At 52.2% G+C, this 19,629-nt stretch overlaps 1 protein-coding gene across 1 annotated transcript in view; it reads right to left on the bottom strand.

Moving 5' to 3' along the window:
- TRAPPC13 (trafficking protein particle complex subunit 13) overlaps positions 1 to 15,149 on the bottom strand; it is a 39,839-nt gene extending 24,690 nt beyond the window's left edge. Inside the window, exons 1-4 of the mRNA XM_078620587.1 lie at positions 15,077 to 15,149; positions 7,000 to 7,068; positions 6,692 to 6,791; positions 5,868 to 5,952 (exon numbers count right to left, since the gene is read on the bottom strand). Of these exons, the coding sequence (XP_078476713.1) occupies positions 5,868 to 5,952; positions 6,692 to 6,791; positions 7,000 to 7,068; positions 15,077 to 15,119 (297 nt within the window). The 5' untranslated portion in view covers positions 15,120 to 15,149. The remainder of the gene's footprint in view (positions 1 to 5,867; positions 5,953 to 6,691; positions 6,792 to 6,999; positions 7,069 to 15,076) is intronic.
- Positions 15,150 to 19,629: the final 4,480 nt, after the last annotated feature.

Raw genomic sequence — 19,629 nt, 5'->3', positions numbered from 1 at the left:
TGGGACTTCACTCCTCTCCAGCGACGTTTCAGCGACTTATGGAGCTGGTTTTGTCGGGCTTGCAGTGGGATACATGCTTGATTTATATGGACGATGTCATTGTTTTCAGTAAAACGTTTGAGGAACACCTCCGGCGATTGAGAGGGGTGTTCTTGCGAATGCGATCGGCTAAGTTGAAATTTAAACCGGCCAAATGTCACCTCCTTCGTAGGTCCGTTAGATACTTGGGTCACATTGTCGATTCTTCGGGGATCTCCACCGATCCCGCGAAGACGGATTGTGTCGGTTCATGGCCGACACCTACGTCCGTTTCCGACGTGCGTAGTTTCATCGGGTTTGCTTCTTATTATCGGCGGTTCGTTGAGCACTTCGCCACTATTGCAAAACCCTTGCACGCTCTAACGGCGAAAGGAGTGAAGTTCAAATGGGGACCGGAGGAGGAGGCCGCGTTTCGCTCCCTCCGGGACGCCTTGGTGGGTGCCCCACCCTTGTGTTATCCCGATTTTGCCAGTCCCTTTTTGCTGGACACGGATGCTAGCAACACGGGCATTGGGGGGGTGCTATCCCAAGTCGTTGGGGGTGTCGAAAGAGTTGTCGCCTACGGTAGTAGGGTGTTGTCTCTGGCGGAGCAGCGCTACTGTGTCACCCGTCGCGAGCTGCTTGCCATTGTTTTTTTTGTGCAGCAGTTTAGGCCATATCTGTATGGTCGTCACTTTACAGTCCGAACGGACCACGCGGCGCTACAGTATTCATTGAGGGTCGCCCAGCCCTCGGGCCAGTTGTCGCGTTGGTTGGAAGTCCTCCAGGACTATCAGTTTACGACTACGTACCGTAAGGGGTTGCGACACACGAATGCCGATTGCTTGTCGCGGTTGTTGCCTTGTGATGAATGCGCGTGTTTGTCGGGATCGGCGCGCTGTAAACCGACGCTTGCGGGGGAGATAGGGGCACTGGCTGCGACAGCGGGCGCACCGAGTGGGGATGATTCCACTGCCTCTCAGGGTCGGGACTCGCTGCTCTCGCTGTCGCTCAGCGAATGGGGCCGCCTCCAGATGGCGGACAGCTCGCTGCTAGCATTGCGCCGCAAGGTTGGGGGTCCCGAGGGGGACCAGGAGCGTACCGGCTCCTATGTACTTGAGCAGGGCATGTTATTGAAATGGGACAGTTTGTCCCGGCGGAACGCACTCGTGGTGCCTTCCGCTGTGAGGGGGAGGGTTGTCTTGGCGGCACACGAACGCCTCTTGCACTTGGGAGTTAACAAGACGCTTGCCCTGCTTCAGCGTGACTATTACTGGCCGGGAATGGGAAGGGATGTGGTACATATTCTGAAGGGGTGCGTTGAGTGCGCCAGGCGTAAACCACCGCCCGTGGCAGCTAATCCACTGCTGCAATCTATTCAGGTCTCGCGTACCAACGAGCTCGTTGCACTCGATATTTTGGGGCCCTTCCCAGTCACGCCGAGAGGGAATAAATATTTGTTAGTGGGGGTCGAATACTTTACCCGATGGCCTATGGCGTGGCCTCTCGCTAACCAGTCGGCAGCGGCTGTGACGGATGCCTTCGTCCAGGGCTATGTCCTGGACAAGGGGGCTCCCGAACGCCTGCTGACCGACCAAGGTAAAAAAATTTCGAGTAAATTGTTGCAAGAGGTGTGCGATTTGTTGGGTACCAAGAAGGTGCGTACCTCCCCGTACCACCCGCAGACAGACGGGATGGTGGAGAGACTCCACAAAACTTTGACTTCCATGCTGTGCCAGCAGGTGTGCGAGGCACATGTAGATTGGGACCTGCAGGTCCCGGGAGTCCTTGCCGCGTATAGAATGGCCCCCCATGCAGCTACGGGGTTTTCCCCATTCTATTTGATGTACGGTCGGGAAGCTGACCCGCCAATGGAAACGCAACTTGGCCTGTCCGCTCCACGAACTAATTCTAATTTGGCAGAACATATTAAGTTTAATATTCACAAGCTGACAGAGGCGAGGGAGGCCGCACGGCTTAATTCGCGGGCTCGCCAAATTGCTAATGAACGGTTGCGGGCACGGAAGGTGTCCATGCACGAATGGAAACCAGGTGACAGGGCCTGGCTGCATTGCCCTCAGGCACCCTTGGCTACGTCGCCTAAATTGTTGAGACCGTGGAGGGGACCCATGGAGGTCGTGCGCGTTGCACGGCCCCAGTGCGTTCAGATAAAGTGGGGAAAGCGCCGTTGGTACGTTCACCCCTCCCGACTGAAACCGTTCTCGCCTCCATATGGCCTCCCCTTGTGTCGTGATGGCCGGGCGTGTGACGTGACCGGCGACCCAGAAGGGGAAATGTCTCTGCCTGATCCACACGTATTTTCGCCTGATCTGCTCCCAGGTGTCTCGGAACTGACAGCTGCCGATCACCGGCGGCCGGATCTCCGCGGCGGGGCCGGCCCTTTCAGGCCCGTTCCGCGCCGTCTGGAGCAGCCGGAACCGCCGGACGGTCGTCAGTGTCCCGCCCCATACGACGGACCAGCCAGACGGACTCGCGCCAGGTCGTGCTACTTTGCATGACCTGCCTCGTGAGGAGTCGGGGCAGTTGGAGCGCCTCGTCACTGCGTGTAGTCGCAGGGACGTGGGGCGCGTTCGTTTTTTGGAATTTGCTTGTATCGTGTTATTGTTGACTTTTCGTGTTCATTGTCAATCTGTACATAGTTATTCTTGTTGTTGTTATGTTACGGGGCACACTGGGGGGGTTACGGGTTTTTTTTGTTGGTTGTCGTCTTATCGTCGCGGTTGGTTGTTGTTAGCAGCCGGGCCGGCTGCGAGCTATGTGGGAGGGGGTGATGTAGTGGTGATACGCGCTGGGTGTATACGTCGTGTGCCAGCGCGTATGTACGGGTGTGTGTGTGGTGACGCGCGCTGACGGGGAGGAGCAGGCGTCAGTGCGCGGGTGGGGGTAGTGCTGCTGATTGGCTGTGTGCCGGTGACGCGCTGAGAGGGAGTGATCGGGTGGCAGCGCGGTGTGATTGGTCGGGGAGTGGAAACACGCGCTGGGCTGAACCGGATCGTAGAGATAGCGCGTGGTGATTGGGTAACTGAGGAGCGGTGCCGACGTTGAGGTCCGCATCCGCTCCGTCTCCCGGGAAGAAGAGAGATATAAGGTGATGCACAGAGGAGTAGGGGGGCAGAAGTGGAACCATCTAAGAATGAAGACGAAGGTGCAGAGATAGAGCCCGGAGAGGAGAGAAATGGAGAGTAGAGGAGAGTAAGGTATAAGTGTGTAGCCAGAGAGAGAGAACGGTCTACACGAGCTGAGTAATGTATAGTGTGTAGCCAGAGAGAGAGAACGGTCTACACGAGCTGAGTAATGTATAGTGTGTAGCCAGAGAGAGAGAACGGTCTACACGAGCTGAGTAATGTATAGTGTGTAGCCAGAGAGAGAGAACGGTCTACACGAGCTGAGTGATGTATAGTGTGTAGCCAGAGAGAGAGAAAGGTCTACACGAGCCGAGTATGCATACGGTGTAGCCAGAGAGAGAGAAAGGTCTACACGAGCCGAGTATGCATACGGTGTAGCCAGAGAGAGAGATGCAAAGTCTACACGAGGCGAGTGGAGAGTGTAGCAGAGGCGCAGAGTCTACACGAGACGAGAGAAGAGTGTAGCCGAGGCGCGGAGTCTACACGAGGCACAGAGAGCCAGCAGCACAGAATCTAAGAGAGTCAAGAGAAGCGTAGGGTGGAGAGAAGAGGTCACGAGTTGTACCGTTGTATGGTGACCGCATTGTGAAGAAGAGAGGCCACGCGTTGTATCGTTACAAGTCAAGATTTAATAAAAGAAGTGTGTTCCCGTCAAGGAGTTTCCTGCCGTCATTTTCCAATACTTCAGAGGTACTGAACCCCATCAGTTTCATATGCGCATTCACAGAACCCTTCTTAATTGGAAAAATAAAATTATTTTTTCAAATTCAAAACATAGGTATATGTTTTACTGGTGCACAATCATATGAGTCAGGTGTGTGTCTTAACCTCCGCCGAACCCCTGAGACTGACTCACCGAACCCCTGGGGTTCGATCGAACCCAGGTTAAGAACCACTGATCTAGATTAAAAACTAATTTCTTTAGAACTGACGACTCCTGTATGTTTGGAGTTTGCATGTTCTCCCTGGTGGATTTTCCTCCGGGTCCTCCGGTTTTTCCCTCCACATTTACGATCGACGTGCGTTTAAGAGCGTTTGGCCGATATAGATTTCCACACGATGATGATAGGCCACTTCGTTGAGCTACCATTTGTGGCCAGGTAGCTTCTGAAAAAGATCTACATAGTTCAGTGGGGCCTTACCCGGTAAAATAAAAATAGTTCACAGTTTTATAGATTCGTTTGTGTTTAGCTTGTTATCCTTCCCCCGCACCTCCATTGGTTACGTACGGTGCGAAAGAAGTTCCACATAAACACATACACACTGCCCATAGGCTCAACGCTGCAAACCTCCCATTAGCACGGTTGGCTACGTACGGTGCGAAATAAGTTCCATATAAACACATACACACTGCCCATAGACTCAACGCTATATTCTTAGGTTTTTTCGGTAAAGTCACGTAGGTAAAACATCAAAATTACTAAAAAATAAAATAACATAAAAAATCACGACGTTTCGGAGGCAACACATGTCTCCGTCATCAGGTGGGACCGTCACAGCCGGATTAGCTGCATCAAGTGAGGCAATGATTCAAGATGTAATCCCTTAAAAGCAAGTTGAGGGGGGGAGGAGAGGGGGGGGGGGGAGCTCCTCAGAATGTGGTAGCCAATGAATGGAACGTATCGGGAGGGAGGGGGGCGGGGCTCAAAGACGGCACGGAGTGCCAACGTACAACGCATCGGGAGGGGGAGGGGGGCGGGGCCAAAAGGATGGACGACGGCTTGGACGCGGTTTCTGCTGCACACGCCAACGCATTGAACGCTGCAAACCTCCGATTAGCACGGTTGGCTACGTACGGTGCGAAATAAGTTTTACAAACACACGTATATACCGCCCATAGACTAACACTGCCCACAGACTCAACGCCACACTTACGATTAGCACGGTGGGCTACGTACGGTGCTAAAGAAGTTCTACATACACACGTATATGCTGCCCATAGACTCAACGCAGCACCTCCGGTGCGCAAGAAGTTCTACGTATGCAACAACAACCGCCTTTCGCCACTAAGTGGCGGTGACGTCACCACGACGCTTGTGCCAGGCCAAGTGCACCTTGAGGCCACGTGAGGTGTCGAACGCCCGCTGGCAGGAGGTCACGGGGCAGACCCAGGTGCCACGGGTCGACTGACCGAGATGACCGGGATGACTGGCTGATGCACCACCTGTGCCCCCTACTGTACCAACTTGCTGTGCTTTAGCCACCCGGCGCTCGGCTCGTTGTTGTGAGCGTCGCTCCTCCGCCCTCCGTTGTTGTTGGAGGGCGACTGCCTCCAACTGCCCAGTAGCATCCTTCACGAGCCTCCTCCACAGAGGCCGATCTTGACACCGCTGGTACCAGTCATCGGCAAGTCCACTCAGCTCCACGTCCTCCTGTACCACATCACTCCATCTCTTCTCTAGCCCGTGCCGCGCCCGTTTAGCCCCCTCGATCCAGCCGAACAAAAGCTGTTTAGGCATGCGGTGGCTGGGCATGCGGGCTACATGACCCAGTCAACGCAGCCTTGAACGCTAGAGGAGCTCACCGATGGGACTTTGCCCAGATCTTTCAAGGATTTGTGAGCTCCTCACACAATCCAGCCTGGTTAAACCCAGGATGGATCGTAGGCAGGCCAGCCTAAATGTTTCCAACCGGCATATGCACGCACGTACACACACGCACACACTGGTGGCGACGGCCCAGGCCGCGCGTCCCGACCCTCACCTTGATGGAGACGTCGCGCACCAGCTGGCTGCTGTCGTTGTGCACGCTGATGTAGCTGGAGAAGGTCTCTCCCAGGAAGATGTTGCTGCACAAAGACAAAGATCCCCACCCCCCAAACGCGTCGCCCTTTAACAGACCTGCTTAGACAACACCCACCAAGGTTTTTACTGCTATGAACTTCCACACGATGGCGATAAGCGACTCCGTTGAGCTATCGTTTGTGACAGCCTGGTCTCTCTTTTGTTGTTTTAACGTTCGTACACAGAGCCCCTACTGGACATGTGAAAAAGAGCTTCATAGCTCATCGGATTCTCCAGCGTAAATAAATATTCAGATTTTGAAAACGGGCTCTATAGATCAGTGGGCCTTACCTAGTGAAATAAAAATAACAGTTCAGTTTAGTGCGGTTTGCCCCGGAGCCCCGCACCCACCTATAGACAGCCCCCTGCTGATGGAATGTTTAAAATACTTGATAAATACAATTTTGTAGAGGGACACATTTATTGACTATTTGTTTTTATTTTCCCAGGCAAGGCCCCAATGAGCTATGTAGCTCTTGTTCAGAAGCGACATCGCTTTCACGAATGATAGCTCAACAAAGCGGCTGATCATAACGTGGAAATTTTTCACAGTTTAGAGTATTTGCGTAAACGTGTTTAGAAGCATTTGCCTGCTATACATTTCCGCACGGTGATGATACGCCACTTGGTTGAGCTGCCATTTGTGATAGCCAAGTCGCTTCTGCACAAAGAGCTACGTAGACCTTACCTGGAAAACGTTTGTTTTAATCTAGCTCTCGAGAATGGGATTGTGGGAATTCTTACCCAAAGTTCTGTGGGAGAGTCAGCATGTCTCCCAGCACCGTGCAGTCCCCCCCACTGACAAACGCTGCACGGTCGGGGGGGCACTGTCCCAACAGCCCCCCTACACACACACACACAAAGACAAAGACCCCCCGTATAGCCTTTAACAGTCTGTCGGGGCAAGTGCTGCTTTGCGATTAGCGCTGATGAAGGCTGGCCAGCACCATGCCTGGCCGCCATGCACGCACACCAACAAAGCAAATGTCAGATGCCATCCAAGCGTGACAGTCGCATGCCCCTCTCATCTGCTCCACCAGCGCAACACTCACCTGCTAGGTCCCTCTCCTCGCAAGAAACGGGAAGGGCGATGTGCAGAGACGGCCGGGTGAGGCGCATCACTGCAAAAGGGCACGACGAGGGGGGGGGGGGGGGACACAGGTTGGGGTCCGGATGGCAGATGCAGGGACGAAGGGAGAGAGACAGAGAGAGAGGAGAGAGACGGCGGGGAGATAAGGGGGGAGGTGAGCGGCAAGAATCGATTGTCACGTAGACTCCTTCAAGATAAAACTCTAAACAATTTTTTTTTATTTGACCAAATAGAAGCCACTGACCTGGCCACAAATGATAGCTCAACGAAGTGGCTTATTACGTGGAAATTTACATCAGCCAAATACTCTCGACGCATGCGGCATATGTGGCGGGGAAAACCGGAGCACCCGAATAAAAATGCAGGCCACCACAGGGAGAACATGACAACTCCAAACATACAGCAGGTGTCACGGTCAGGATCAAACCCACAACCTCCTGTATTCCAGGCGAGGTAGTTAACATCTCGCCATCTTGGCGCCCAAGATAGCCATCGGACGAAGACGGTCACCCAGATCGCGCGCTTTCAGATGCGCCTTTTGCGGCCGTCTGGAATGCTCTTCCTTCCGATATTAGGAAACCGCTGGAGCTATGCACTTTTAAATCTAGATCGAAAGCTAATTTCTTAAGAACTGCTTTTTGTCTAGAGCTTGATCTTCCCCCGTACCTCCAATTAGCACGGTTGGCTATGTACGGTGCAAAAGAAGTTCAACATACACACGTAAATACCACAGCCTTAGCCATGTTGCAGATGCAAAGCAGGAGTTGGTATTTGGTTAGGGCTTGAATGGGTGACTAGAATGAGGCAGTGTGGCATCATATGCACGCTCACTCATCTGGGATCACTCCAGATACTCTCTCCTGTGGGAGTCTCAGGCAATTACTGTAGTGAGTTGTAGGTGCGAGAATAATTCACAAAACGCCGATATAAAAAATATGAAACTTTTATTTTAACTTAAACATGAACAACACAAACAAACAACTTAAAACATGCACCACATGGCAGTCAATTTTTACGAAACTTCAACATGAACCGTGACAAGAAAATAAATGTGACACAATGCAGATCACATGAGCCAGGCGTGGGTAGGTTGCAAATTAGCTTCGAGTTTCCGCCAATCATCGTCGTCATGGTCAGCCTTGATCTATCCACTGGCCGGGACCGCTGGGAACCTGGGTTCGAATCCTGGTTCCAGCCACCGCCTGTGGTTAATCTGGGTTTTCAAGTGCGGCGAATTGATGACGATAATTTACATTTAGACATCTGGATTGCAAACGTATTTCTTTAGAACTGCTTTTTGTGCTTAGTTTGGCACTTACTTTGGCTAAATTCCAGCACTGAAAATTTAAAAGATCGGTTGAACCTCGAGAAGCCGTTCAGAGCGTTTCGGTTTATGCTAAAACAGCGGTTCTCAACCGGGGTGGGTGGGGGGGGGTAACGTGGCAATGTCCTAGGGGGTTACGCGAGGCGATTTATAAAATGTGAGTCGTTGGTGAATGATCGCGTATGAACCTGCCGATATCAATTAGCTACGATGAGATGTCTATACGTATGGGGTAACCTAGAACGAGAAAAAAGACCTCTCTAAACTCACCGATGGTTAACAACGCGGGTCTCCAAGAGTAATCAGCGAGCGCGAACAAATGACGTCACGCGTGCAGAGCGTCCCGTTGATTTCTTATTCGCTTGCAGTTACGAGCTTAGTTAGGATACACCTGACAAAATAGACAACTGGTGAAAACATTGATGGGACCTCCTTTGCCAGTACCAAAATATGATAATAAGTTTTTTTCCCTTTTTGTCTGGCAACAAAACAGCTGTGTTAAGATGTTAAAACACCAAACCGAAACCTTTTTACAAGGAATCATGTCTGCATTAACCACAATGCTTGCGGTCAGAATGTAAATAAAAAGATACTCTGATAATATATGCATTGCCCTTTAAACTGATTGGTCCACACCAGAGACAGCTTTCTTTTGAGCCTCGCCTTTTGGCATCCTCTGGTCTAACACCGTTTTGAGACGAGGCTCAAAAGAAAGCTGTCTCTGGTGTGGAACAATCAGTTTCAAAGACAATGTATATATTATCAGAGTATGTTTGGTTTTTTGCATTCTGACCACAAGTATTGTGGTTAACGCAGACATGATTCCTTGTACAAGGTTACAGTTTGGTGTTTTAACATCTTAACACAGCTGTTTTGTTGCCAGAAAAAAAGGGGAAAAACCTATTATCATACGAAAACATTTGTTCGTACATGGAATTCTCAGCACCACGTTGGGTCAGGCAAAAGGAGGGGGGGGGGGGTTACTCGGTTGAAACAAAACTCAACAATGGGGGGTAACAGTAGCAAAGGAAAAAGGTTGAGAACCCCACTGCGTTAAACTGCAGCACACGAGCAAAATAACAGCGACGACAAATATCAAACCGTGACATCTGCAGTCTTGTGTTCTCCTATGGAAAAATTCGCGTTGCAATAATATATAGGGGGTAAAGAAACAGTCCGCGATGGCGCGCGAGACGCGTAACGCAGGGCCCGAACAAAGCCCGAGGCACGTGGTGGGTAGCATCTAGAAGCATCTAGCAGCATCCCAATGCCTTGTGTGAAGCTACACCGAGGCAGCCGTAAGAACGCTTGTTCCTACTCGCGCGAGACGCAGTTCCGTTCTCTCGGTCGCGTCACATCCAGTTCACATCCGCGTTGTAAAGAAATGTGTTCCCGAATACATTCATCGCGTTTTATTCAATTCGCGTTGTAACAACAACAGCACGCGGCGTTCTAGGAGACCGGACTGTGCCCAGAGCCACAAATTAAGCGTGACATTCGCAACGACGCAACATTATTTAAAACTTCGAAAGTTCCCGAGGTCACGATGAGCTTACACGTTAAAAGAAAAGCGATTGAAAGGGAGCCCAACAATCCCCCGATGCAAGAGCCTCCCGCAACGAGTTCTTGAGGCTCAAAGACGAGGCGTCGCTGTGCGGATATTTACGGTCCGATGTTGCATATCCGACTGCCTGGGGGACCCCAAGTACAAGACGTTGCGTGAAAAAAATGTGAATATGTGAACACCGATACAAGAAAATCAACAGTACCACCACCGTGCAAAAATAAGTTACTGGATAACAAAACAATAAGTGCAAAGAGTAAATGCTCTACCGAGCTTTACATTATCATCATCATCACGATGCATGGGGCAGATAGCCCGGAGTAGGTGGCCATTGCACATTTTGTCCTTTGTTGTTTCAACTTTCCTCTCTGTCTTGTAGTGGCAATATGCATCAAGTAGTGGCCACATCTATCCTGTTCCTTTCCTAACACCAACACGCTTTTAATTTTCATGTTGTCGTCCATCCTACATGTATCCAAATAATGCCAGTTTCTCTTTCTCATCACTGCACAGCCGCGTCAGGCTATAGTCTCTGTTCGGTCTTCCTCTCTTTCCGGTTCCTTACAAGTGAGCGAATATGTACGTGAGATTAAGACCACAACAGTGCATGCGAAATGGCCTGGATCTGTAAAACGTCGATAGAAAAATGACAGCTACGCCGTGCAGTCAACCGGGTGTTGGCAGTCAATCGGCGAAGACGGATCTGTGACGGTCGGATATGCGACTGTTGCACTGTGCTTTAACTGAGGGTTTACCCGTGCGCTTAACCTCAAACAATTGCGAATTCAACCCCTGATGAAGCTTGGTAGAGCTGAATTGAGTTTAAACGAACTCGCAAACAAACACCACCTTGTGAAAGACTCAACGCGGAAGATCCCCTGGGTTTGATCTTCCACGAAGCTGCTCATGATACATCTTCAGCCGCATCCACTGCACAAACCATGGCAGCAGATGCGGATAGCTGATGCACAAATGGAAGAATTAAAAATTCTCCAGTGGTGGTGTGCGACTGTGGCAATCCAGAACAGACCGTACACAACGTATCACGACGCAATGCCCCGATCCACAAATATGGAAGGAGGCATCACGGCAACGATGATATGCTACCACTCCGCTACTCCTGATGCGGCCGTCTGACTTGGACCACCTGAATGTGAAATCGTAGTCGATGCTCTGCATCTACATCAGCAGCCGTACAAAAAGAAGATCGTAATTATGTTTGGGGGTTGGGTGGGTTTGCACTCGATTTCTCTCTGCAACGTCGCCCGGCGCAAATAATTTTTCACTTTACGGCAAAGAAACGCCCGCGCCACGGCGGGCGAAGACGACCCCGTGCGTGTAGACGGCGAGGGCCGTGGGGCCCGTGGCGCCGAGCAGCGCCCTGGCGCGCCGCCCCGCCGTGGCAGCCGCGCCAGCGTCGCAGTAGATCCACAGCTCGGGCGGGTCGACCCGCAGCCGCCCGTGGCACCCACGCATCTCCCCCCGCGCCATCGCCCCGCACAGCCGCGACCACGCGCCCCGCAGCGCCGCCCGCCCGCGCGGCTCGGCGTCGGCCTCACGCCCACCGTGCCCATCTTCCCACTCCCGCTCTTGCACCGGGCTGCTGCGCGTCGGCACCCCCGCGCAATTGAGGTTGCCCGCCGCCGTGGCCGCCGGGGTCACCGGGGTATCCGTGGGCTCCGCAAGCTCCGCGCGCCTATCCCACTTTCCCGCTCGCTCGGGACTACTCGCGGGCGCGCCCTCACGTTTCTGACGGTCTATCAGAGGTCTCGCTCGCTCCGAACCGGAGATTGCCGCGAGTTCTCGGTTGTTCTCGGGCGTTGCCATTGGTTCTCGATTGTCTGCCGGGTTCCTCGCCTGCTTCAGACACCCCTCCAACTTCCCTGCTGGTTGCTGCAAATCAAGTCCCGACACGTCCGTTCGCTCCAGATAAACCTGGGACTTTCCTGCTTGCTCGCGTTGACCGAACAGTGCTCCCGGATTGTCTGCTGGCTTTTGCGACCGTTCTGGATGCCTCCCCGAATTTCCCATCCGCTCCGGATTACCCGTCAGCGTCCCCTTCCCATCTTCGCCTCCTTGTCCCAGTCGCTCCAAACCCCCACCACCGCTGAAACTCTGCCAGCCGAGTACCCAGCGCACGCGCTGGCCGGGCTCAAAGCCCAGCCGCTCTAGCACCCGCTTCATCTCCGTGTCCTCTTCATCGTCGTCATCATCACCACCACCACCGCCGCCGCCAAAGCCAGCGAGGCTCCCAGTGGTTGAAACGTCACAATTCGGCACGGGCACCGGCACGCACCACGTCCGCGTAAAGCCCACATCCCGGCGACCGAGACCCACCAGTGCCACCACTTCCTTCTCCTCCTCCTGCTTCTTCTTCTTCTTATTCTCATCCTCCTCTTCCCGCCCTTCCTCCTTCCTTCCACGTCGCCGCGACGGCGAGCCTTCCCCCCCGATGGAGACGGCGGGCGGGCGGCGCTCGGGCCTCCACGGCGGCGGCCGCAACCTCGCCGTTGCCCGCGGTACCCCTTGGCCGCGGTCCCCAAACCAGGGGCGGAACCGCGGCAGGGCCTCTTTGCTCGGGAAGCCGCGCAGGGTGTCCTCGGCGCGGCGCAAGGAGGAGCTGTCCGGCGGCCGCGGCAGCCCGGGGAAGCCACTCCACGCGTGCACCGTCACCTCCAGGCCGGGCTCAGAGGGCGGGGAATCGGGCGTCGAGGACGGCGCGAGGCGGCTCTCCTCTGCGTTAAAAACCCGCGGCCGTTGTTTTTTTTTAAACAAAGCGGCCGACAGTGTGTGTGTGTGCATGTCGTGGCGGTCGGGCGTGGCGCTGGCCACCCACCCCCTCGTGAACCGTTCCGGCCTTCATAGGTGCTCGCTAACAGCACTTGCCCCTACAGTCTGTTAAGGCTATACGGGGGATCTTTGATCTTTGATGTCGTGGCCAAGAGGAGTGGGGGTGAGGGCAGCATCGTTTCGTGCCGGGTTTGTCCGAGGTCAGCGACACGGGAAGATGTTTCCACACCCCAGAACCCAGAACAACGATTTCCATTCTCTCTCCCTTTGGATGCGGCCGCTAATCAAACGGCAACCTCTTGCAATATATTACGAGCGACCCTGCACAAAATTTTACTATTTAGTACTATTTCTATTTTACCAGGTAAGGCCACCCTGATGAGCTGTGTAGCTTTCTGTCAGAAGCGACCTGGCCACAAATGATAGCTCAACAAAGTGGCTTATTATCACGTGGAAATGTATAGCAGCCAAATTACTGTAAACGTGGAGGGAAAACCCAGAGGACCCGAAGAAAAATCCACGCAACCATTAGGAGAACGTGCAAACTCCAAATATACAGCAGGCGTCAGGGTCAGGATCGAACCCACGACCTCCTGTATACCAGGCGAGGTAGTTAACATCTCCTAGCCACCGTGAAGATGATGAGAGAGAGAGAGACACGCAAACTCCAAATACACAGCAGGCATCGTCAGGGTCTGGATAGAACCCACGACCTCCTGTATACCAGGCGAGGTAGTTAACATCTCCTAGCCACAGTGGCACCCCCATATTCTACTGAGAAATTAAAGCCCGGCAGGGTTCTCTGCCCATGTGCCCATTTTCCATCGTTACATCAGAGCCGAGCCACAGCGTGGGGCCCACAACGAACTGGTGGCTTTTCCCACCGGCTCTCTGTCATGCTGAGCCGGAACCAAATTGTGAAACAACGCTGACCTCACAACGCATGATGATGATGAAAGCCCATTGAGCTAAGAATCTCTTTTTTTCAAGGGTGACTCGACTGGCAGACAACAGCAAGGCAACGATGTTGTAAAATGACATTCACGCTCAAAACTTTGCCGATAAACAGCCCCTCCCCACCCAGCCCCACCCCTCCCACCCCCCGCCCAGCCCCACCCTCCCCCTCCCCTCCCAGCCCCTCCCTCCCCACCCAGCCCCTCCCTGCACGACGGACGGACGGACACAATAATCCCCTGTGGGCTGGTATAACCAGGAGATTCCTACCAATAAAAAAATAACATCTCAATATTTCAAGAGCCTTCAAATGCAATGTGGTGAATGAGACGGGTGGGGAGGCTCCTTGACAACGTTCTTACCCCCGTGACCCCTAACTGGACATCTGTGATCAAGAGCTTTATAGCTCATCGGATTCCTCCTGCAGTATAAATACAATAATTCGATTCTGAAATAAACGTCACGAAGCAGCTCTGTGTGCGGCTCTGGGTCACGGGTTACCAACCCCCTGTCCCATACGTATGGACAGTGTGTTGAACTTTTTTCGCACCCTACGTAGCCCAACCGTGCTAATTGGAGGTGCAGTGTAGAATCTATGGGCAATGTTATTCTATGGGCAGTATTTATGTACAGTATGTTGAACTTCTTTCGCACCGTACGTAAGCCAACCGTGCTAATCGCTCATCCGGGCACTATCCAGACTCAACCCGCCCCGCTTAGCTTCCGAGAGCTTAGACGGGAGTTCGGGCGTGATTTTGGTCCAAATACCGTGCATTTCAATAATAATACATCATACCGTGTGCGTGTTTAATGTCACTGCAAGACTCGTTCCACGAAGCTCGTAGTAGATCTCGCACACGTAACGGTGGGTGGGGAGTGCGTCTGTAATATCCCGGAGAATATTGTAAACAAGATAACGCTCATAACTCTTTGGTTTTTTCGGTAAAGTCACGTAGGTAAAAAATTTTAATTCTATTTTTTATTAGATTTTTTACTTTACCGAAAGCTTCAAATCTAGAAAGATAACGCTCACCAACTTTACAAAGTGCATGAGGCGTCATTAAGCGCACGTACTCATTAACACCAAAACGACCAGTTTAATGTTTTATATTTTAAAAAACAGCCGACTCCAGTTTTACCCCGGACCTCGCCCCCCCGCTCCCCCCGCCCTCCCCTCCTCCCCCTCAACGCACCGGGCAGAGCCGCTAGGCAAGCGGCGTCTTCCCGGGCGCCTCGACTCGGGCCTACCCTTCCGGGACGCCAAAGTGATCGATTGAAGTTAATTTTAGTTTTGTTTTAAATGAAACGCTCCACGTTCGCGTCTCGATCGAGTCGCAGCCGCCTCGTCGCCCATTCGCCCGAGTGTGTTTGAGCGAGAGAGTTGGAGAAGAGAGGGAAGACGCGCACCTTTGAGCGCTAGAAGATGATCCATCTTCTGTGCGGGATCCATTGCTGCTGCTGCGTTGACCTTCGACCCCCACTTCCGGCTCGGTCACGTGACCAAGTCATCACCGTTGTTTGTTATCATCAGCAGTGCCAAACAGCCCCCCAATTTCAGAATATTGATTTAGACTGGAGGAGATAATCCGATGAGCTATGAAGCTCATTTTTCACAGATGTTCAGCAATAGGGGCACGGGGTCAGAAAGGTTGCAACAACAAACAATGCTTTAATTTTATTTGCATATTTTTTAAAAAAAATTTTTTAAGTGATTTCTTTCCTACAACAGTACTTTGCAGGGGTCCGTGGCTGAAGTTGCTGCGTTGACCTTCGACCCCGTTCCGGCTCGGTCACGTGACCACGGCATCACCGTTGTTCGTCATCATCAGCAGTAGCAGCAAAGCAGCCCCCAATATCAGAATATTGATCTAGACTGGAGGAGATAATCCGATTAGCGATAAAGCTCTTTCTTCACAGATGTCCAGCAGTAGGGGTACGGGGTCAGAAAGGTTACAGCAACAAACAATTAAAAAACACGATAGGAGTGCAAAGTATAGGAAGGTTAAACAAATAACTTTACAAATATATACAAACAAAACTGAACAATCTTTGTCTAACCATGTAAGGCTCAGTGAGCTCTGAGCTGCTTTTTCATAAGCGACCTCGCTATCGCAAATGGTAGCTCAACGAAGTGGCCCATCATGTGGAAATGTATAGCAGCAAAATTATCTAGGGGGCCGTCCATAAATCACGTCACGCGATTTTGGACGATTTTTGACCCCCCCCCCCCTCGTCACACGGCGTCACAACAAGTCAGACCCCCCCCCCCCCCTCAAATATGACGTCACAAAGCTCTGCCCCCCCCAATCGCTTTAAACTATTGTCATTGTAGTGCGGATTTAATGTGCCGCTGCACTCTGATGTTGTAGGAGAAAACATTTATTAAAAAGTCTATTTAATTAAGTGGAACGTGTTGTCTATATTTATTTAAAGTTGCGCATTTTGATGTGACGTCACATTTCTCAACCCCCCCCCCCCCCCCCTCGTAACACATCGTCACAAATGTCTGACCCCCCCCCCCTAGGTGCCCCTCGACGCATGTTTCTAAATGGCTGTTGTAGTTATTATGTTTTATTATTTAAATGCACAGTGTTTGGACCAAAATCGCGCCTGATCTCTCTAAGCTCTTGGAAGCTCTCGGAAACTAAGCGCGGCGGTTTAAGCCTGGATAGTGCCTGGATGAGCGAATATCAATGTTGGCTTCCGTAAGAAGTTCATCATATTGTACATACATACGGCCCATAGACTAACACTGCCCATAGACTAACACTGCCATGGACTCAACACTGCACCTCCAATTAGCACGGTTGGTTATGTACGGTGCGGAAAAAGTTCAACATACATACATGCATGTTACAAAAGATACGTCCATACTTGTATAATTATATAATAATGTAATCAATTATGGTGTTATTCTTATTGTTACGCTTGTTTACCCAGGTCAGTATCACCGACTCTCAAGAAACTTTTTAAGGAGGGGTCCTGTCAGGCTTGAGCAGTGGGGGGGGGGGGGGTGTTGCTGCTTTGTGTAATTCCAATTGAATATTTGCAGGCAATCTGTCAACACTGGGTTGTGTTTTGGCCAACACCAGTGACGTTGTACATTTGTTTTTGTGTGTTTAGTTTGTTGTCCTTCCCCTGCACCTCGGATTAGCACGGGTGGCTACATACGGTGGCGAAAGACGTTCAACACACATATGATGCCTTGCAAAAAGTAGCTATTTAGTGTTTGAACATCTTGACACCTGTTCTATTTTGCCAGAAAGGGAAAACCTTATTCCTATTTTCTCATGATTTTTGATACTGGCGAAAAGGTCCCATAAATATACATACGTCATACAAAGCTACGTCCATGCCGTGTCATTCCAATTGAGTAATTTGCAGGTAATCTGTCGGAATTGCGATGTGTTCTGGCCAAAAATCCAGAATGGATTGTTCTGCACTGCACTCAATTAAATGCCCAACCATCCCTGTCGGTTGTGGTTTTCCGGGTGTGTTTATCTCACGCGTTTGGCTGGGAGGGAGGGAGGGATGGAGAGGGGAGACGGACAACAGCAAAAAACCTTTCTCATCACCATCTTTCCTCTTTACGAGAAGGAAGGCAATTTAGAGGCGTCCAGGATGCTTACATTGCAAAACATCTTCCGTTGCAATGCACCCCCCCCCCACGCGCCCTGGCCACTCAGGCAGGGGGGGGGGGCTCGGTTGGGCGCCGAGCGGAGAACGCGACACCGCTGGCCTCCGATACAGAGTTCTACCCCCCCCCCCCGCAACAAAGGCGGTCGGAGTGGGGGGGGGGGCATTGGGTTTGCCGGTGACCCTTCCGCATCGTGTGTGGCACTTGTCCCAAAAGTCTGTTCAGGTTTTATCCGCGGGGGATTTCTTTCAAGTTTCAAGTTCATGTATTAGGTATAGCCCTGTGAGCCATTCGGCTCTTGAATCGGGTGCAACCGCAACAAACAAAAACATGAACAAGAAAACATCTTAAAGTGACTGTGTGACTAAGTGCAAACAGAAAATTCAAGAAAAGACAGCAAAATATTGCAGAAAAAGCACCGTATACCAACGATGTGTGCAAAAATCCCAGTGGGATGCTTGTCAAACAACAACAACCACAAGACAACTTAGATTAAGGCCATCAGTCTTACTCCGTACTACAACAAACAAACATGGCCAAACCAATACACTTTTCGAAATCACCAAAATAAAGCCATGATCATAGGAACTGTGACGGAATTTTCACAATAAATGACATAAACAACATGTACTACAAAAACCCTGACTTCATAACATTGCGCAACACCCAAAGGCAAAGATTCCCCCGTATAGCCTTAACAGGCTGTTGGGGCAAGTGCTGTTAGCGAATAGCACCTATGAAGGCCGGCACGGCACACGAGGTGGCCAGCACCACGCCCGGCCGCCTTTGTCTCCCCCAGTGAGGATGTTTACTACACACCGCAGCAGGTACTCATTTGAGGCTGAGTCGACCTAGGAGAGGCCCAGGACCGATTCCCACAATCGTCACTCGTGTTGGTGGCCGTGAGCTGGAATCGAACTCACATACAACAACCGCCATTCGCCACTAAGTGGCGGTGACGTTAGAACGGCACTTGTGCCAGGCTATGTGCACTTTGAGGCCACGTGAAGTGTTGAACTCTCGCGAGGAGAAGGTCACGCGACAGACCCAGGTGCCATTGGTCGACTGACTGAGATGACTGAGATGACTGGCTGATGCACCACCTGTGCCCCCTACTGTGCCAACTTGCTGAGCTTTAACCACCCGGCGCTCCGCTCGTTGTTGTGAGCGTCGCTCCTCTGCCCTCCGTTGTTGTTGGAGGGCGACTGCCTCCAACTGCCCAGTAGCGTCCTTCACGAGCCTCCTCCACAGAGGCCTATCTTGACACCGCAGGTACCAGTCATCGGCAAGTCCACTAAGCTCCACGTCCTCCTGTACCACATCACTCCATCTCTTCTCCAGCCCGTGCCGCGCCCGTTTAGCCCCCAAAATTCGGCCGAACAAAAGCTGTTTAGGCATACGGTGGCTGGGCATGCGGGCTACATGACCCAGCCAACGCAGCCTTGCCTGCCGGAAAAGATCACCTATGGGACTTTGTCCAGATCTTTCAAGGATTTGTGAGCTCCTCACACCAGCCAGCCTGGTTAAACCCAGGATGGATCGGAAGGCAGGCCAGCCTGAATGTTTCTAACCGGCGATGATGTTCCATTAGCGGGGAGGGGGTCAACGTTTCGCAAGGGCATGACCGTGGCCGAGAAGAACCGAAGCTTCCAATAGCCCATACATACGTCTTGGCTGCCCATCGAAGACGCTGAATGGGCTTGTGGATGGTGGGGGGGGGGGGGGGATTAGCGCTTTAGGCGCTCGTGCCACTTCGCGTTGGTGACTCCAGGATGCGTCTCTCGCGTCTCCTCTGCGAAACGGCGACCTTCCCAGGTGCTGATGAACCCCCCTCTTGGCACGGGTGGACCGCCATGTGGTGGAGCTGTCCAGCACTAAGGGATTTCCAGGCCGGAGGGATCGATGTCGCGGCGCTTCAGCAGGTCCTTGCTGTGGTCACACACATACAAAGACAAAGATCCCCCGCATAGCCTTCACAGATTGTTGGGGCAAGTGCTGTTACGAAGGCCGGAACGGCACGCGAGGGGGGTGGGTGGCCCGCACCACGCCCGGCCGCATTTGTCTCCCCAGTGGCGATGTTTACACACACCGCACCAGGTACTCATTTGAGGCTGAGTCAGCCTAGGGGAGGCCCAGGACGGGTTCAGATAATTGTCACCGGTGTTGGCCGTGAGCGGAAATCACAGACACGCCACCGCACACGTCTCCCTGGCAAACAACCCGCCACTTCTCCAAACCCACTGCCCGATACATATTTTTGATGTTGCAAAACTCGTGGGAAAGGGGACGGACACACGCACAAGCCCGAGCAGCAACACGTGAC

The sequence above is a fragment of the Lampetra planeri genome, chromosome 3 (genome assembly GCF_965212315.1).
Source record: "Lampetra planeri chromosome 3, kcLamPlan1.2.h2, whole genome shotgun sequence".
NCBI lineage: Eukaryota > Metazoa > Chordata > Hyperoartia > Petromyzontiformes > Petromyzontidae > Lampetra > Lampetra planeri.
The sequence above is the reverse complement of the archived record's forward strand: the minus strand, read 5'-3'. Positions and strand labels throughout refer to the sequence as shown.